Source organism: Equus przewalskii, chromosome 1 (assembly GCF_037783145.1).
Source record: "Equus przewalskii isolate Varuska chromosome 1, EquPr2, whole genome shotgun sequence".
In the NCBI taxonomy this organism is placed as follows: domain Eukaryota; kingdom Metazoa; phylum Chordata; class Mammalia; order Perissodactyla; family Equidae; genus Equus; species Equus przewalskii.
This window is the reverse complement of record NC_091831.1, coordinates 13994169-14012917: the sequence shown is the minus strand read 5'-3', so window position 1 is coordinate 14012917 and position 18749 is coordinate 13994169. Positions and strand designations below refer to the sequence as shown.

The window sequence follows — 18749 nt, the reverse complement described above, 5'->3', positions numbered from 1 at the left end:
AGAACAAACAATAAATATGCCACCATAAATTAGTAAAATTTTGTTACTAAGTCTAAAAATAATAAGAATTATAATCATGCCCAATTTCCTATGTCCCTGAATTAATATTATCAACCCAGAAAAAGGTTCTATCAGACAGCTAGAAAACCTCCGCTGAAGGCGGAGGAAGGGAGCGAACTGATGAAAATCACGATAAGCAGTTCTGACCTCCATTGAGCATCAAGTAGGGAGGCACCAAAATGCCAACGGCCTACCAAAAAAGTCAGATCATCTAGCTGTGGTCTTACCAGCTTCTTATATGATTTCTCAGAGCCCCTTCTAGTAAGGTCTATGAAACACACATATAATGAAAACTACTTCCCATGGCACCAATGCTCTTTATCCTCAGTAATTCATTCCATCTTTTAAGAAGTAATGGAGAAGAGGAGTAAAAACAAACAAACCATGTTCTCAGAAAGTTCAAAGTTATATTGTCTGGAGTTACAACCAGCTAATACAACCATACCATGTCTTCTTCTAAGAGCCATCTCATAATTTAAAGAATGATACAGCTGAGAGAGAGAGTTAAAAACATATTTCCAGGCAGAGTTGAATTTAAATCATCCTCCAAATACTACATTCTGTCCTTTTTTATTGTAATATTTTATCTGCAGGTACACAAAAATTAATCAATTGTTTTTATTATATGACTGTGAAACATTAACTCTACTGCCTCCAATAAAGAACCAATAATTACTTCCATAACGTTAAGATAAAGTCATTTGTAAGGACAATGTCAATTGGGACTTTCTTGCACTTATGATTAATCCATTATAAACAAATGCCAATCTTAAAAGCACAATTCCAACAACCAGAGGCACTCACAACTAGAATATATAACTATGTACTGGGGGGCTTTGGGGAGAAGGAGGAAAAAAAACAGACAAGAAAAGATTGGCAACAGATGTTAGCTCGGGTGCCAATCTTTAAAAAAAAACAACACAATTCCAGAATAAGTGCAGTTACACTGAGCACAGATAAGAAAGTACAAGGAGCTCACTGGCTATGCTACACCAAATGGATAAAAGTAAAATTGATCTTATACCGAAGGTCTATATAAATAAATAAAATCCCATCCTTTTTTCCATGTATGCTTAGATTTCTCGCACTAATAACAGAATGCTGCACTTCATTTACTTCAATAGGATGAGCTCTTAAGAAAGAGACTGAAAAGATGTGATAATCAACTCGCAAATTTTATGCTTATTTTTTCTACGTCTATCAATTTCCTGACACAGTGAACATAAACAGGAAAATCTTTTCAGTAAATTGAGCAATTGAAGACTCAAGGGAAAACTCAAAGACTCAAATGTCTTGAAGAACTCTGGCAAGTTACATATATCCCATGTTGCTTTTGGTTTCCCATCTCTTCTTTGCTTCAAACCTAAAATGAAGAACACAAAAATCTCAATTTATTTCTAAATACTTTACTAAAGTAACATGTTTACTAAGTGCCAAAGTAAAATAAACTTAAAAATTTTTCACATACTCCATTGATTATGAAATAAACATCAAATAGGATGAAGAAATGCTCCATATTTACAATCTGATAAACATTCAGCAAAGATATAAAGAACAAAATGAGTAACAATTACACAAACCTGGATCCACAAAATGTATCACAGGATTTCTGTGAAAAGTTAGTAGAATTACTACTAAAAATCTTAAACTTACCCCCATGCAAGTTTCTTCTTTTTTCGAGCAACCTGTGAATTTTCAGCATCCTTTTTGGCTTTTACAAAGTTGTGGCAGGCAACTGCTTTGGCAATTTTTACACCAAGCTAAGAATTACAAAAGAGAAAAAGAAAAAAAAGGAAAATAAATATTCCAGCGAACACAAGAATTACAGTAATATAATACTTGAGAACACGTGGGTAAGAAAGCCATGTCTACAAATTAGACATTCTTATGCTCAGGTCCCCTGGAACAACCAAAGTCTAACGAATGCAGAGATGTGGCCCACATTTCCCTTCCTTCCCACAGCCCCTCTTCCTAGTACCAACCTCCTGGATGGAAATCCTTCCCAAACTGAGGCCCCTCGAGGGTCCACAGGGTAGTGATGAGGATCTTGAAGCCATTTCAGCATTCAGTAGGCCGAGCGGGAACTGACCCCTGATAAGGCTGCGCAGACTGACAGAGACAGCAAGTTTCTTTGCTCTGGGCTAGAATTACAGCAACTCAGTATGGTCACACCAGCTATCTCCTGCTGATCAGAAGCTCTGATTGGCAGTCATAGATGTGATTAATAAAACATGGGCAAGCTAATTACTACTTCATAAACACACTTTGAATCATGGGCAACAGCTTTAATTCACTGACAGAAAAAAGAATCTAAGGGGTGCTAAGAGGTGAAGAGGCTGGGCGCGAGGACCACGGTACCTATGCTTCCCTCTACTGGCCCCTCTGCTCACACCCCTCCTTACAGCCATCTGCCCGAGTGCCATAAGGTCCAATCAAAACAAGGCTTCCTTCCTCACCCCCACCAAGTCTTCTCTAACTCCCCTAACACCTCTAACAGCCTTTGTTTCCGTATTTCTCCAGTCCTTCAGCTTCTCTGCCACAAGCTATAGTTACCATGCTCTGCTCCACCCAGCTCTCTTGCTGCACTGCTGTTCCTCAGCGAGTGTCTCCTAGACAGGTATGGTGATCTCCTTTTTGTGGGCTCTGATGTTAAAAATGCCCACCTATATGGATGGCTCAAAAGTATCTCTTAAGAACCCAAGTTTTTAACTTAGGGTAAAAATCACTTTCTGGTGTTTCTTAACTTTTCTCCCCCTGTACTCAACATAATACATATTAGTGGAGAGCAGATGTGTGGAAGAGAAGAAAAGACCTGGAAGCCATGCTCTAGTCAACGTATTAAAGCCCAGGTTTTAGGGATCTGCTTGTCAACAGGGAGGCACAATGGGCGGCTAGGAGCTCATGTGTAAGGAGGGAGGCAGATTTAGGGACGGAGGCTTGGCATGCCTGACATTCCTTTCAGTTTACCTTGGAGAACAGTTTCCTTTGGGATGAAATACACAATGAGGCACTGAATGGGGTTTATAAATGAGAGCAAAAGAAGGTGTGATTTTTCAGTCCAGGAACTTTATCTACAAATAATGGAAGCAACCTGACAATTAAACGAAGGTGCTGAGTTAGTCCACCCCAACAGGAAAGCCACAGAAGAAAGGAAGAACAGTCGTGACTGGAGAGTCACCTTGAAAAAGCAGAGCAACCTCAGTCTTCTCAAAACTCAAACCAGTATTACCAGCACTACTGTCATCATCACCTTTTTGCACAAGGACAACATTCATTCAACAAATATTATGAGGGCACAGGTACATTATTTTGCCAGGCACTAGAGATACAGCACTGAACAAAACAGGCTTATTTTCACACTGGGGGGGTAGGGAGAAGCCGGGCTGATTACATGGGACTGCTTCCATACTGGTCTTGCTCTCTCGGTTCTCTTTTCATTTCCAGTTCTTTATCAGAGAAAAGGCTAAGAGAATCAAAGGGCTACCGCATCATCCTCTAAGGAGAAAATGAAACTCTGGAGGGGTGGTGGCATAATTCATCATTAAGACGGATTTCCTACCCACTGAAAAACTATCCATTTGTCATAAATGTAAAAATCAAGTTAGCATCTGTCAGGTTAGGCTAGTCAAACTGCAGTATCAACAAATCCCCAGATCTCACTGGCCAAACTTTCATTTCTTTACTTAAAGTCAGCTGTGGATTGGCAGGGCTCTCCCCCATCTTGGGGCGCCAGCATCTCAACATGTGGCTTTCACGCTCGCTATGGCAGAGGAAGAGAGAGCTGGAGGGTCTCACACTGGCTCTTAAATGCTTTAGTCCAGAAGCGACACACGTCATTCCTGCTCACAGACCTCTGGTCAGAATTACTCACACAGTTCCACCTCAACGCGAGGCGGCTGGGAATACGGGGTCCAGTGGGCTACAAGGGGAGCAGTCAATCCACCTCACGAACTGTCTACTGTCATAAAACGCAGCTTGCCACCTGTGTTTAAGATGCATGCTAGGTCTCCCCACATCCATGTAAAATATTTAGTCTCCTCCCTGTCCCCCACCTCCAAAAGGTAAAACACAGAACTCTGTATTTTTCTATTTAACTATATTCCTATGTATTATATATGAAATGCAAATACAAATTTGAAATATGATCTGGTTCTGCCAAGTCCACCCCCTAGAGAAGTCCCACTCAGCTCGTGTATCTTATATTTAAATTGAGCCTATACTTTGAGTAGGAAACAAAAATGACTCGTACCATATTTGGTTAATGGTAATTATATATACCATTAACCACGTGATAAAATTATTTTCTATAACTGTTGTAAATTAAGATGTTGCTTACATTTTTAGCTTGTTGAAATTTCCCAGTACGGATTTTCTGGATTTGGGATAGACAAACCAAAAAGCACCTCAGTGTGTCTGGACACACGGGCATTTAATTTAAATTCGACTCTTCATCTCAACATGGTCACGTACTCTGAGAACGTGAAGCTTTTAGTTTTCTAGCAATGTTAAGGTCAAATCCAGCACAATCAGCATCACAGTAAAGATTTGGAGCACACGGTCCATGAGACATAGTATAAACTTGTTAAAAATTCTTCAAATACGAAACGTATTTACAGGAGAGGACTCCATCATTTTGTGGACTACATAAATATAATAAACGATAGGCAACACTTTCACAGACCCATTTGTATAAAAGGTACATCTCCTAACAGTGTTTTGCCTTGGGTTAGGTTAAGTGGAATGTTCTTCAGCTGATAAACATTAAACAAGCCTGGTCCACGTATTTTACAGAATGAATCTTTTAGCTTGGAATGATGATGAAAACTCATATCAATTTTGTGTCCTTCACACGCTTAAAATGAACGTGTTTCATTTATTTCTGTAAAGAAAGAAAAACGAATGGAAATATTTGGAAATATGAAAGGATAATAAGATCTCCTATGGAAGAGACAGTTGAGAAGAAACGCATTTTCCCAGGCAAGATGACTAACCCGAGTTTCAGAAGATAAAAGAATATCGTGCAATGTCTCAGTATTACAAACAAATAATATAGGCCGACAAGAATCCCCCTTTTGCTTCTGTAAAAAGAAAAATGCCTCTTCATGCCCAATGTAAACATCACAAAAAGCTTAGTCAATGGTTTTCATATTAAAAAACTGTTTCGGGTCATCAGATAACTATAGCAACACAATGTGGGAAGAAATTTTTTTAAATGAATAAAAATATATACAGAATTTCTTGTATGTGTAGCCAAAGTATCAGCATTTTCCATATAGAACATCCAATATTTTGCTGCATTTTAATTAAGGTGTCTAAACATTATCACAAAGAACTGCAAATTGGTCAGAGCAAGCAGTAAGGAAAATTAAGCTCTAAAGGCTTTTTATCACCATATTTCAGGAACCAAGGGTGTAAAATGTTCTAATTTGGGATATATTAAAAGCCATAAAAGGTCTTTCAAAAAGATTAATGGTACTTTGCTTGGATTTAAGATAAGGGCTTTAGCTGGTTGGAAAAGCTGGGCCCTGGCTGGACCCTTGAGGCATTCATCTTTACAGCCACTTGGAAGATTTGTAAAAGCGTCTGCATAACCTCAAGCAAATGCACGGCGACATTTTTTTAATTCCTTTCAATTTTACAGGTTTAGCATGTGTAAATCATATTGGGTTGTAAAATAGATATAATGGCACATCTTGTAACATAGTAGAGATTTTTAAAAGACAAACTTTCAAAATAAAGTTAGTTTTTCTTGCTAAACCTTGCCATTCTCAAGTTTGCTGATAATCATTTGAAGCATCTGATTCAAACAGCTTAATCTACCATAACTGTAAACTTCTGATCCATTTCATAAAATATTTTACTCATCTCAAAATTACTAGCTTGCAGCAGATTTATGAAGTTTTCCTCCCTTTTGAACACTTTCAAGGCACTTATTTAAAAATACCAATTATCATACTTTAACTTTGTATGGGATAATAGGTCTCTATGAAAAATATTTATGCTATTCTCTTTTGTTCTTTAATTAAATGAAAACAGATGTTTTCTGAAGTAAAGCGGAACCATTACGGGAGTACTTAAAGTGTTAAGGTCTTTAATTTTTATATCAGTTTGGTCGACAATTCCTGATTGTCTTTACTCAAGCTCAACATTAATGTCAAGCAAGTTACCTAGGAGACGAAAGAGATCAAAGAGACAAAAACCCCTCCAATGTCTGATTAATCAAGCCTGCAAACAGCTTATTTCTTTTAGCCTGCATGCAAGTATGAAAATGAGATTCTGGGAGCCGAACATTGTGCAGATTTGTTCATTCTTATCAGAACAAAGCCAGCGGCAGCTTATTTCATGGATCATTGGCACTGTCATCAGTGCTACACAGAACGGGTGACAGCTCCTCATTTTGAGGCTTGAACAAAATTAGCAAAAAGTCGGCACAAATTAGCCTCTCATCTTTTTGGTAATATGACATTATTCATTTACTTTTTATCCAATTTTTAATTTTTTCCTTGTCAGCTATCCCTTTCTAGTGTCTCTTGCATGACATCATAAAATGCCTTCTTAAAAACAAGCAAAGAAACAGCCAAAGTTGAAATAACACGCAAAGTTCAAAAAGCAAATAAGAAAAAGGACTTCCAATGACGGTAATGCTTTATTGTCTTATAACTTTCAAAACTTTGCACTAATATCAATAAACAGCTCAGAACACCATGCACTTAAGAGGTTTTATGAAGTGAGTAGTAAATTTCAATAAAGAATATGTGTTTCACTCAAATCACAATTTAATATGGTCTGTGCTATAGTAAATTCAGGACGTCTACATTTAGATCGGTATCTCTCTCTCCACGATCATACCTGAGATGCTGAAGCTCTGATGACAGCAAATAAGCTGTGCCATATCCGGTCATTTAAACTCTGATTTTAAATTTTCTGTTATAGGAATTAGCCTAATTTCACTGTCATCTTAAAATGTGCATGCACAGGTTTGCACCTTTGTGCACTATATATATATGAGTGTGTGTACAACTGTACAAACATCTATTATTTATTTTTATACCTACAACTTCCTATCAGTTACAGCCAAATGGTTTTTACTTCAATGCATAACCCAACAAATCCTGTTTTTAAAACACATCATAAAGATATACTGATATACACATATCACATATATCATATATATATATATATATATGATACATGTGATTCACCTTGTAATTTATAAAAAACAATTTGTATTTGGTCCATGACATATGAGAAAATATACTTTGATTCATATACTCAACTTTGAGTTCATAATAAAATAGTTTATATAACATCTGTTTTAATGATGACTATTAAGGCTTCAAATTATAGGTAGATTATAGCATTCCAAAGGAGGGAGAAAAGATGCTATACTGTTGAAATTACTACTGGATATAGACATTTATATTCAAGCAACTTATTCCATTCATAAGGGAAGAAAAGCATTAAAAAATTAACCATAAGCTGTTAGATGCTTTACACAGTTCCCATAAGAAAGACAGTTTTTTTTTTAAGAACTGTAGTACTGTTTTCAGCAATTTCTTTATCTCTGTTCTTCTAAGTAAGAAAGCTTATTAACAAGCTTTGAACTTAAAATCACATTTACAATAATGTGCCATCAACAGTTTTATAAGCTAATTAGAAAAAGATTAATTAATGACTGGCTGCTAATAAAATGGCAATCATGAAGAAAGAAACCAAGGGTGCTAAGCTTCAACTACCACCAATTAAGAGCTAATTACAAACAAATTATATATGTGTTTTGCTGTGGGCTTTAATTTACTAAAATGGTTTTAATTAAAAGAGAAAACATGCTGATTAATTGAACTGCAGAAAAAATCTACAGTATAAACTGTGCTTTGTCTGTCTCTTTAATTAGACTTGTAACATCTGAAATCTTTTTTTAAGGTTTGTTAAAAGCACAGATAAACATAATTAAAAGAGAGCATAAGGAACGCCATTCTAGGTGATCACCCAATCACAGCCCAGAGGTTAAAAGAAAACATCCTCAATGGAATGAGATCTAGGTAAGCACACCTAAAAACCCATCACTCAGTACCATTTTTATTTTTCTCATGTTAAAACGCTCCAATTTCAAGGCTGTACACAGTTTTTTATAGGAATATACAAACCTTTAAACTCAGTGTAAAGAAATTCAACTAGGTCTTCCCTTACCTGGATACGCACAGCTTATTTTCCCCACATTGTGCTAATTGTTCATCTATATGAAATAACTGAATTACCTCTAAGAACTGAAGAGAACAAGGCTTCAAAGAATTAAAATCCCCATTTAAAAGCCCCTCGCACTATGTGCAGACTATGAAATGATGCACAGAGGAACATTTAAATTAAAAAACCACTGAGAAATGACCAAAGGTAATGAGAGTGAATCAGTTCTAGATGACCCTTAACAGACACACATACCCCTCCCATGGCAGAGCACGCCCAGCTTCCCCGGGTGCCTGATCAAGCTGCTGGCTAGGAAGAGCCCACTCCGTGAGGACCCCACCCTCCCAGGGCCTCTATGCTTGCCCTTTGCTAATAAGTGAAATCTACCACAAAGAAAATGGTCCAAAACTCTACTGTCTAAGAGGAAAGGGAAAAAAAAGATAAAGAAAAAGAGACAGAAGGTAGAGCAGTCAAATTTCAAAGAGGGACATACTATATATTTTGCCAGAGAGTTTGCAGGCATTAGATGACTTTGTATGAAAAACTGTGTTCTTCATACACACCCCTGGTACTAGCAACAAAAATAATCTCCTTTTTATAAAAATAAAATGTCGAAATGCAGATATTTAATTTAAAATTTTTAATATAAAATGAGTAATATTTAATCCATTTTTACTTTACCCAATCTTCAGTGGCTAGAAATCACAATAACTAAGAAAATACAAAGTATCTGCCATCCTTTGGAGGGTCACAGGTTCCAATGATAAATACCTAGTTGGAATATACATTCAGCTTCATATCTCAATAAATTGTTTTACCTTGGAACCATAACTGTTAAGGTATTTCTACCCAATGAAAGTGGTTATGAAAATGGGAAGAAAATAATTTTGCTCTCGATTACAGAATAAAGGATTTAGAACCACAAGATGTGCTTCACTGTAAAATGTCTCTCAATCCAGCTTTTGTGTGTGTGATGCAAATACCTTTCCTAAAATATTACAGCTTTGAAAATAGCACTGATGAGAAGTAACTTTAAACTTACAAGTTTGGCAGCATCTCTATTTCAAAAATGTAAACAAATGTTTCAATTTTGAACCCTAGATAGGATAATGCTCCAGGTACTTTGATAGGTAACTCTGTCAAAATTCTATTATTTGAGGAGGTTTTTTTTTGGGGGGGGGGGGGCAGGTAATTCAAGCTCTTATCCCATCAAGACAACATGGCGTGTACATCGACATAAAACTAGTAACTGAAATGAAAAGCGTGAAGTGCAGCCAGAATCCTCTCAGGGAACCTGCAGCCTAACAATACAGTGTATGGGGAAACTGTGACTGCTGGAGCGAGTGCTGTGGCATCCAAAGCATTTCTGAGAAAGAACCATTTCTGAGATGTTAACAAAATGCAGAAAGGATCTCCTCAAACGTATATACACCCCTCTTCATGAGAATGCCTGCAGATTTTCTAGTAAATTGCTCTAAAAATAGAGCTCAAGCTACAAATTAATAATCGGCCCAAATTTAGAGAGCATTTAGCTTATTTAGCTAGAAAAGAATACAACTCAATCAATTCAAACGTTAGTTCTTAAAATAGGCCATTCCTACCTTTGTTATTTAAATATTAACAAACTATTAATATTTCAACATTATTAACCTACCTATGTTTTAGAATCCAAAAATTTAAGTAGTCTATTTAACAAATTTAACAAAATTAAAATTAAATCCTGTTTAATTCATACTGCCAATGCAGTATTTATTTACAGCTATAAAAAGCATACTATTAAAATAAGATATAATTTTTTCTCATTTATACTTGTGATACCTTGGTTAGGTTTCAAATAAATACTGTGCTCAACAGCTTAGCGCTGGAGTCACTGCCTTAGACCTCCATTCATAAGTTCAAGCAAAAGAGCTTTAAAATATGAAACATTTTGTATCATTATCCCAAATTTAAGGGTTTTAGTCTTAGCAAAGATGGCAGCAGATTATAACCAAAATATCTCAGATGTGAATATTAATACCTTGCAAATTATAAAAGAACAACATGCCTACTCTTTCTTGGTTATATAAAATGGTTATAATGTTATAACATGAAGCCTTGATGTTTTCAAGGAAAATAAGTTTAGTTGATGCTGCCAAAGCCCATCCTGTTGGAGTCAGTTACAGAAAAAGTAATCTATACAGCACATAAGCTATACAAAGCTCAAACACAATTCACCGACAACCTCTCTTCCCCACTCATTTCTGTCCTGGCACTGTACAGGTGTAACTGAAATCAGCCTGAGCAATATATCTAGTTAATGTAGGTGTGACTCATTCAGTGGTAGAAACTCACCATTTGCTGCCAAACCAAGCTGGTTTGCATGTACACCAGGCTAATATGAAGATGCTGAGAGAAAAATTCTCTTTCCAAAATATGAGATTCAACCTAAGCACTGCCTACTTAATCAAATCTAGGTTTTAGCACTTAATTTTAAAACAGTTGTTTCTACTGATTACTATAAATTGGTATGATCTGGATTGTAACAAAGATAACGTGTCAGAAAAGACTAGTGCCTAAGGATGATCTTTTCAAGGATCACCATCAATGAATGGAATGTACTTCCAACTCAAGCCAGAGGTTAACAAGTCACAAATATGCTCAAATATTTGTGTGTGTGTGTGTGTGTGTGTATGCATATATATATAGACATAATAGTTTTTACAAAACAACTTTTTTTTCAAATTAGAACAGTTTCGAGTACCACAAAAACTCAAGTATATTTTTCCACTTCATCTGTCCTCCAGGATTGTTAACAACAAAGAAGTATTTAATCAACAAGAGGGACAGTCCCAAAGCAACCATATTACTACATGGCAAAAACCAAAGATGACAGCACAATCTAGGCTTCAAACATGTGAACCTGAGCCATCCCCCAAACCAGATTATAAACATCCCTAATGTCATTGCTAATTTGAAGGAATGTGACTCTGGAAACATACGCGCCTGCAGTGTCACAATGATGTGCACTGACAGCCTTTTTTGGGCACACCGTTTTTTTTTAGGAACTGTTTTCAAGGCCCATTCTCAGACATGGTTCTACTTTTGGCTTCATTTTTCTCAACACTGATGCTGCCCTATTGGTTTCACAGGCTTATAAATGTTAAACATCAAAAATTAGTTTCACTTATTATGTTTGGAAAAGGCTTTAAGAAGTCTGAGATCTGTGCCTCTGAGCGAAGGCTTTATCAGCAGGTCGCAGTCACTGCTTCTCAAAAAAAGAAAACGATACTGATTAGAAACCAATATACCTGATTTCCAAGAGGACACCTACCATGCACGTATACATTATTTCACAGAGAGTTTCTGCTCCAAACTCACAATTACTTACTTCTCAAAATCCCATCTCTCATATCCACAGTGACTGGCACCAAGGGGATAAATATGAAAAATTAAATCTCAAACTAAACTATTTATTCAAGAATTCCATCTTGATTACTTTAGTTATTCTTCACAGCTGCTTAATTAACAGGGCATCAGTATCTTTCCAATGTCTGTGCCTGAAGAGCAAATACTTTCCAGATGTTTTTCCACTTATATAACAAAAAAATAAAATAGGGCCCAAATTATTGTTTTTTCTTTTAATCAGAATTCTTTAACCCCACACTAAATGAGCTTAATTTATTTTACTAGAACAAAGCATTATATTTGTATGGGAGTAAAAAGAACACTTGAGAAAAATGTTTACTGTCCTTACTGCTTAAAACATCACGTATTTCAAAGCAATCTCATTTGTCATAAAGTGTGACAGGAAATAACTTTTAAAATGAAAAATACCTAGTCAATATTATGCAATTCCCATTTCTAAGACAGCAGTATGACAAAACAAAACACAAAACCAAAACCTAACATCCTCAAGTGCACAGGTCTGAGGCCCCTGCGGCACTGACAGGCAGCTGCAAACGGCAGGGAAAGGAAAGCCCCCAAGTGAACACTGGTGAGGAAGACAAGGTGGGTGTTAATAAGCAACCGCTGGTGGACACAAGGCCACTGGTAACCCCATCCCCTCCCAGGGCATCAACCGTTCAGGTTTACTGAGATATTGAACATGGATACATAGAAGATTCTATAATCCAATACCTCATCTAAGCCAAATTTTAGATTTGGTTTGCCAGGTGAAGACGAAAAATACAATCAAATAATACTTTAAAAATCTAAAGTCATTTGACAGCCACCATAATAATAATTGCCCCAAGCAGAAAAAGAATCAGCAATAGATGTTAAAACTAGTGAGTAAAGTATAATAAAAACCAGAATATTTACAGTCTCAAATCATCTCCCATCTCTCTAAGCGATACTTATTAATGACGCGGAACAACAGTAATATTATAAAGAGAAACTGGAGACACACCGACTTAACCAAACAATCAAACCAACATCATCCATAAATGAGACGGACACATACCACGTTCCCCGTGCTAGCTTGCACTAAGGACACAGCATCACTTCTGTGATATTCCTGCCAAGAATGCAGAACCTGAGTCTAACCGCGAGGAAACAGACAACCAAACTGAGGGACATCCTACAAAATGTCTGGCCTCCACTCTTCAAAAACACTGAGGTCCTGAGAAACAAAGACAGACTGAGGAACTATTCCAGATTAAAGAAGAGTAAAGAGACATGACACCAAAACGCGACGTCCTAGACTAGGAAAAAGGAAATTTTCTTTTGCTATAAAAGAAATTAATGAGACATTTAGCAAATCTAAATAAGGTATAGAAATAATGCTAAAGCAAATGTTAAACGTTAACATTTTGAGTATCTGGGTGAAGGGTATAAATAGGAAATCTTTCTATAAATTTTCCAACTTTCTGAAAGTCTGAAATTATTTCAAAACGAAAGATCTTTTAAAAAAAATAAAATGTGCTCTACTCTTAAAATTTGAGCATTACTAACTACCCTCAAAGGAACACAGAACCAGCAGTAAAGAAAACGCTTCCCCTTGCCTCAGGCGGGGGTGCTACTAAACAGACAAAGACAAGAAGGATCATGTGGAGCGCACATTTCAACAGCAGACTAGGCTCTGCGCTCTTCCTCCTTCCTTCAGCAAGGCAAAGATCTGAGGAGGCTTACTGACCTGGGGTCTCTTGGCGAGTCACAGTTACCTTGTTATTTGGGAGAGATCACAAAATGCACAACTCTTGGGTCTTCCAAAAGGAAGACTGGACAAGCAATGACAATGGGACACCAGTTTGTTGAGTCCTATGATCCTGAGAGAGCAGTAAATACACAGAAGTCCATAGCGTTTCTGAAAACAACCAGGCAGCAACACCGTAAGGCCCTGCTGGTTTTTATTACATGTCTATCTTTAGCTTTACTGGAACTATCTAGTCAACTCAGAGACCAGCCGTGTGCTGATGGGTGCAGGCATCTGCTGGAGAGCAAACAGTAACAAAGACCCAGAATTTTTAAAGGGATTCAAGAGACATGTGCTCCAACATGTGGCACAACATGTATTTAAGTATCAGTTCTCTAAAGTTTTGCTCCTGACTCAAATGAGGCAGATATTCACAGCAGGCTGCCAAAATCTTCCACACTCCCTATTTAAGTGTGACCCAGACTGGTGTTGCTGCCTTATGAGCCTTTCAGTCCCTGAAAGCCCACTTAGACCTTGAGCTACTCATTACCCTCATCACGTCCTACCGTGCCTACCCTCCCGATCCTTGCAGCCATATCTACCCACTGGATCCGTCCCCACCATTCTCTGACATTTCCTAGTCAACTTCCCAAAATTTGGAGATAAGATATATTCCTGGTATAATTTACTATATTGTATATATTTGCAGGCTGGCCAAGAAACTTAACCACTACTTCTAATGGCACTTCTATTAAAAGGTAAGTTCCAAGTGCCAAAACAGTCTACTTACTAGCAAACAGTCGGTGCTATGTTTGTTGAATAGAATTTTAAAGATGAGCTTTAGCACACAGCTGATTTGTAGGGATAAGGGCCCAGATAGCTATCAAACTGAAGAAGCCACTATAATAATCAACAACTAACGCTGACATCCTACTGAGTTTGCGGCACCATTCAACAGACTGTCAAATTCATTTTATTAAAATGTAACACTTGTATCTTTCTATCTGAAAATACTGTAATAAAATGCTATTACAATCAACCCTCCATATTTGCAGATTCCTCATCTGCAGATTCAACCAACCATGATCGAAAGGCCTTTGATGGTTGAGTCTGTACTGAACATCAACAGACTTTTTTTCTTGTCGTTATTCCCTAAACAATACAGTATAACAACTATCTGCATAGCATTTACATTGTATTAGGTATTATAAGTACCCAAGATGATTTAAAGTATACGGGAGGATGTGCGTAGGTTAAATACAAATACTATGCCATCTTATATAAGGGACTTGAGCATCTGCAGATTTTGCTATCTGCTGGAGGTCCTGAAACCAACCCCCTGTGGATACCGAGGGACGACCATATATTCCATGAATGCTATAATCAATGAAATCAAAATACAGCTACTTTAAAGACGAAAGAGAGGAAATAAACTGAAAGCACAAGAAGTATCATAGAAAGGGAAGAATGAATCTTACAAGAAAAAAGCAAACACTAAATTTTTTTTTAATATTTACTTTATTTTTTGAAAAGGCCACCTACTTGCCATTTATGATACTTCTTGCCTATGTCCCAAACTCAAGCCCATAGCTTTACAATTTCCTTTAAATTAACCATTAATAAATACCCATATATATACGTACACACACACATTATACACAGAAGTATTTAATGTGACAACTGATTTTAAAAGGGTTAAGGACAAAAAAAAAGATAATGTCTGAATCCCTAAGCCTCATTTCTGGACTTCTCTTTCCTCTACATAAATACATAAACCTCACCAGATACTTACGGCCAGCAGCCAAAACTAGAAAACAAACAAATAGCCATCAATGGTAGATCTTTTGATATCTATATCTGATGATGGAAGAGTGGAACAGTATTTCCACAGAAGGATTTACTGAAATAATAATTTCATCACTAGTCTCAGATTAGAAAAAACGCTTACCTGCAGGTGAGTAGGAAGAGTGTGCATGGCCAACAGTTTACAGAGATGACCAATGATGCTCTCCACGTAATCAAACACCATGAGGAGTTATAGTTTAAGAACAAGGTCAAGGAGATAGGGATACGCTAAAAAGGAAAGCCACAGGAGAGCTTTCTTGCTAGAAAGGACAAAAAAGAACTACAAAACAACAACAGAACATACGCCAGTATGAGCTCTTTACGTGTGACTTTTCCTAGTGACAAAAGAGATCAAATATCTGAATAGCGAACTTACTCATGATTATAAAAGAATGTACATTCATTTGAGAAAATTTGGAAATACAGAAAATGTGCCATCAGTGTGACTCACCTCTCGAGTAGCTAGCTGGTTGCTGAGCTCCTCCGCCTTCTCAATGTCCCACTCTTCCACAGCCTGGTCTACGCTCTTTTCAAGGCCTGACTAGAAAGAAGAGAACCCTAAACCTTAAAGGCAGGAAAGAAGAGCAAACATTTGCTAGCAAAGACTATGTCTCAAGACGTCACCAAACACACTGCCCACTTAGACCACTGAATTCTCACCGTGACCTCACATCATTTACTGACGAGGAGAAGGTGGCTCAGAGACATTAAATGGCTTATCCAAGGTCATATAACTTCTTAAATTAAGGAAAAAAAGAGATGCAAATCCAGATTTTTGTGACTCCAAGGCCTAAGCTTCCTCTTAATAACAATAATAATAGTAGGAAATTATGGCTGCTTATTATGTGGTATACCCTGGGCCTAGTGCTATAAGAAAGCTCATTTAATCTTTAGAACAACTCCATGAAACAATACAGCTATCCTGTTTGGAAGAAGAGGAAACAGAGGCTTAGCCTCAACAACTTGGCCAAGGTCACAGAGTCCCTAAGTGGTGAGGACATTGCAGGAATCCAGGTTTGCGGAGAGCCTGTATTCTCAACCATGATCTTCCCCTGCCTCTTTTCTCTGCTGCCCATTTCTGTAGCTTGAGACCCTCATTCAACAGCCTCTCCCAGTCTTTGACTGTGGCTATTAATTGGATATTAAACATTGGAGGAAAGTTAATATATAAGAATGACTTTATTTTCCTACGGAAATATTTTTATTTCCTAGCTGAAGATACTTCAGGAAATCATAATTAAAATTTTCATGGGTTTACTAAACAGACTAAGTAGGACTCATCATACGCTTATGGAAAGACGCTTAGTCTTAAAAAATTGAGTTTTAGCTTGTGGAAATAGTTACTACAGAAAACATAAATTTTAAAAAGTAGTCTAATATATGCTTCTTGCAAGAAACTTTCAACCTAACCATGGCTTATCTACTGCATCTTAGTAGATGGATACCAGGAATGAAAATGTGGAAGGGACATTTTCAGTTAATTGACTTCTCCCTCCTCATCTAATAAAAGAAATCCTGGGAATGCCTCCTCCATCAGTGCACTGCTTGATTATACCAGTCACCTAAGAGAAATTTTGTTCCGCTGTAGCACTTTGCTGAAATGAGACCTAAAAAACACACACACATAATTTGCCTAAAAAGATTATGGAAACAAGGACCAGTGAGGTTGTCACTGATGTCTGTGTCAGGTGAAGATTTTTCCTTCTCACAATCCCTCAGCCCACCTAAGGACCTGAAAGGATGATAAACAACTTTTTCTTATTCCCAACAGAAGCTTGAAGCTTTCCTTCAATTATCTCTCAGGCTGTGACCCAAGGCCACACAACTCTACGTTTTCCCATTCTGGCTCTGTCTCCAGAAATTTCTCTCTTGTATTTCTGCAGAACTCTTTTCCTGATGGTCCAAACAACACCCTGGACTCACTTTTCCAACATCCTTCATCTTCAAGGACCTCTAACTCCACCCGACTTCGGTAGTCTATACTCAGGCCAATGTCACTCTAAGCATGGTCTGTGTACCAGTCTGGTCTGCAAATAGTGCCAGTCCATGAATGGAGCTTGTGCCAGCTACCCATCGCTGACTTTTGGGAGTGATGGTAAGGGAGGAGAACAAGACTTTCTCAAAGAAGGAAGTAGTACAGAGTTACATTCAGGCACAGGCTCCTTATCTCTTGGAAGACCAATACTGTGAGTAGACTTGATCTAAGGCCATGTAGTAGACATCACCTGAAAGCTCCATTTGCAAAGCTTTATAATCTAGAATTCTTCTCTCTGTCCTTCACTAATCCCAAGTCTTCAAAGTCACTGAACCTGCCTTGTCTTCATTTGGACCCCATACCCTGGCACCACACATTTATTCTCACAGTCCTTCAGTCTCTTCCTGGATTCTCTTATCCTCTCTCTCTGGCCTGCAACCCATGATCAACCTTTTCAAACTAGACTCTAAGCCACAGGTTCTCAAAGTTTGAGTTTGGACCACAAGCATCAGCATTACCTGGGAACTTGCTAGAAACACAAATTCTCTAAATCAGAAACTCAGGGAGTGGAGGCCAGCAATCCATCAATTCTAAGCGTGCTGAAGTTTGAGAACCACCGACCTGAGCAGTGCCTTCAGTGACCTCCAACATCTTACCTTGTTTTGGCTATTCCCAACCATTGTTTCTATTATGTCCTTTAACATCCAGGTGTCCCAGCAATGTTCGAGGAAACCAAATAACTCAATTCGCTGGCTTCACTAAAAGCTATTTTTGAAACTCAGCTGAGTGGGCTCTCAATTCTGCCCTTGAAAGTTCCCACCACATTCCTCTAAGAAGCTGTTATACATCTTTTCCATTTTTCCAAATACCCTCAACCCTAGCTCCTTCTCTCAGTAGATTATAACTCTACGCCCTACTTTATGGGAGGCCAAGGAGGGGGGAGGAAGGGATGAACCAAGGATATGTAAGTCCTCTCTACTATCTTCCTCTCATCCACCTCAAAAGGTGTTATCTTCACTTACTCTGTTCCCCCATCCTTACTGCCTCCAAGAATCATCCTCCCTCACAAGACTAATCCCACCATCTGTGCTCATCATAATCCCATACGCTTACATGCTATCCAGAATCCTCCTCTTCAAATTTTCTCCTCTCTTTTCTTCATCCTTCACCCTACAAATAAACTTGTCCCCCTCAATCTGCACCAGGCTAGATGAGTTAACACAGCCTACTTTCCTCAAACAGATTTCTTATGTTGGTACTTCATCTCTCTCTTGTGTAACAGTGTATCAGATGCCTCCACATCATCTCCCATGCAATCCTCTCTCCCTTCTGTCTTCATCATTCTTCTGAAACTGCTCCCCCTACCCTCATAAGTGACATCGTTTGTCTTCCTATTTGATCTTCTATTATACCAACTATATCCCCATTCTTAAAACTATCTCCCCAAATATTTATCTTAAATGTCCTTTGATGCCCTCATCTCCTCTTGTTGACCCTTAACTATAGTAGTCCTCAGTTGTGTGATTGGCCTCCTTTTCTTCTTACTTTTCACTCTGCCCAGTAATATATTCA

The 18749-nt window shown here is 37.7% G+C and overlaps 1 protein-coding gene across 6 annotated transcripts in view; it reads right to left on the bottom strand.

Annotated features, from left to right (window-relative positions):
- Window positions 1-447: 447 nt before the first annotated feature.
- FAM204A (family with sequence similarity 204 member A) overlaps window positions 448-18749 on the bottom strand; it is a 53646-nt gene continuing 35344 nt past the window's right edge. For 3 of the 6 annotated variants that reach the window (XM_070590294.1, XM_008525498.2, XM_008525503.2), the window contains 4 exons: window positions 15654-15743; window positions 2043-2201; window positions 1714-1820; window positions 448-1423 (listed from right to left, as the gene is read on the bottom strand). In XM_070590294.1, the coding sequence (XP_070446395.1) occupies window positions 1372-1423; window positions 1714-1820; window positions 2043-2201; window positions 15654-15743 (408 nt within the window). In that variant the 3' untranslated portion in view covers window positions 448-1371. The remainder of the gene's footprint in view (window positions 1424-1713; window positions 1821-2042; window positions 2202-15653; window positions 15744-18749) is intronic. The other 3 variants (XM_070590512.1, XM_070590633.1, XM_070590559.1) reach the window with 2 other exon arrangements.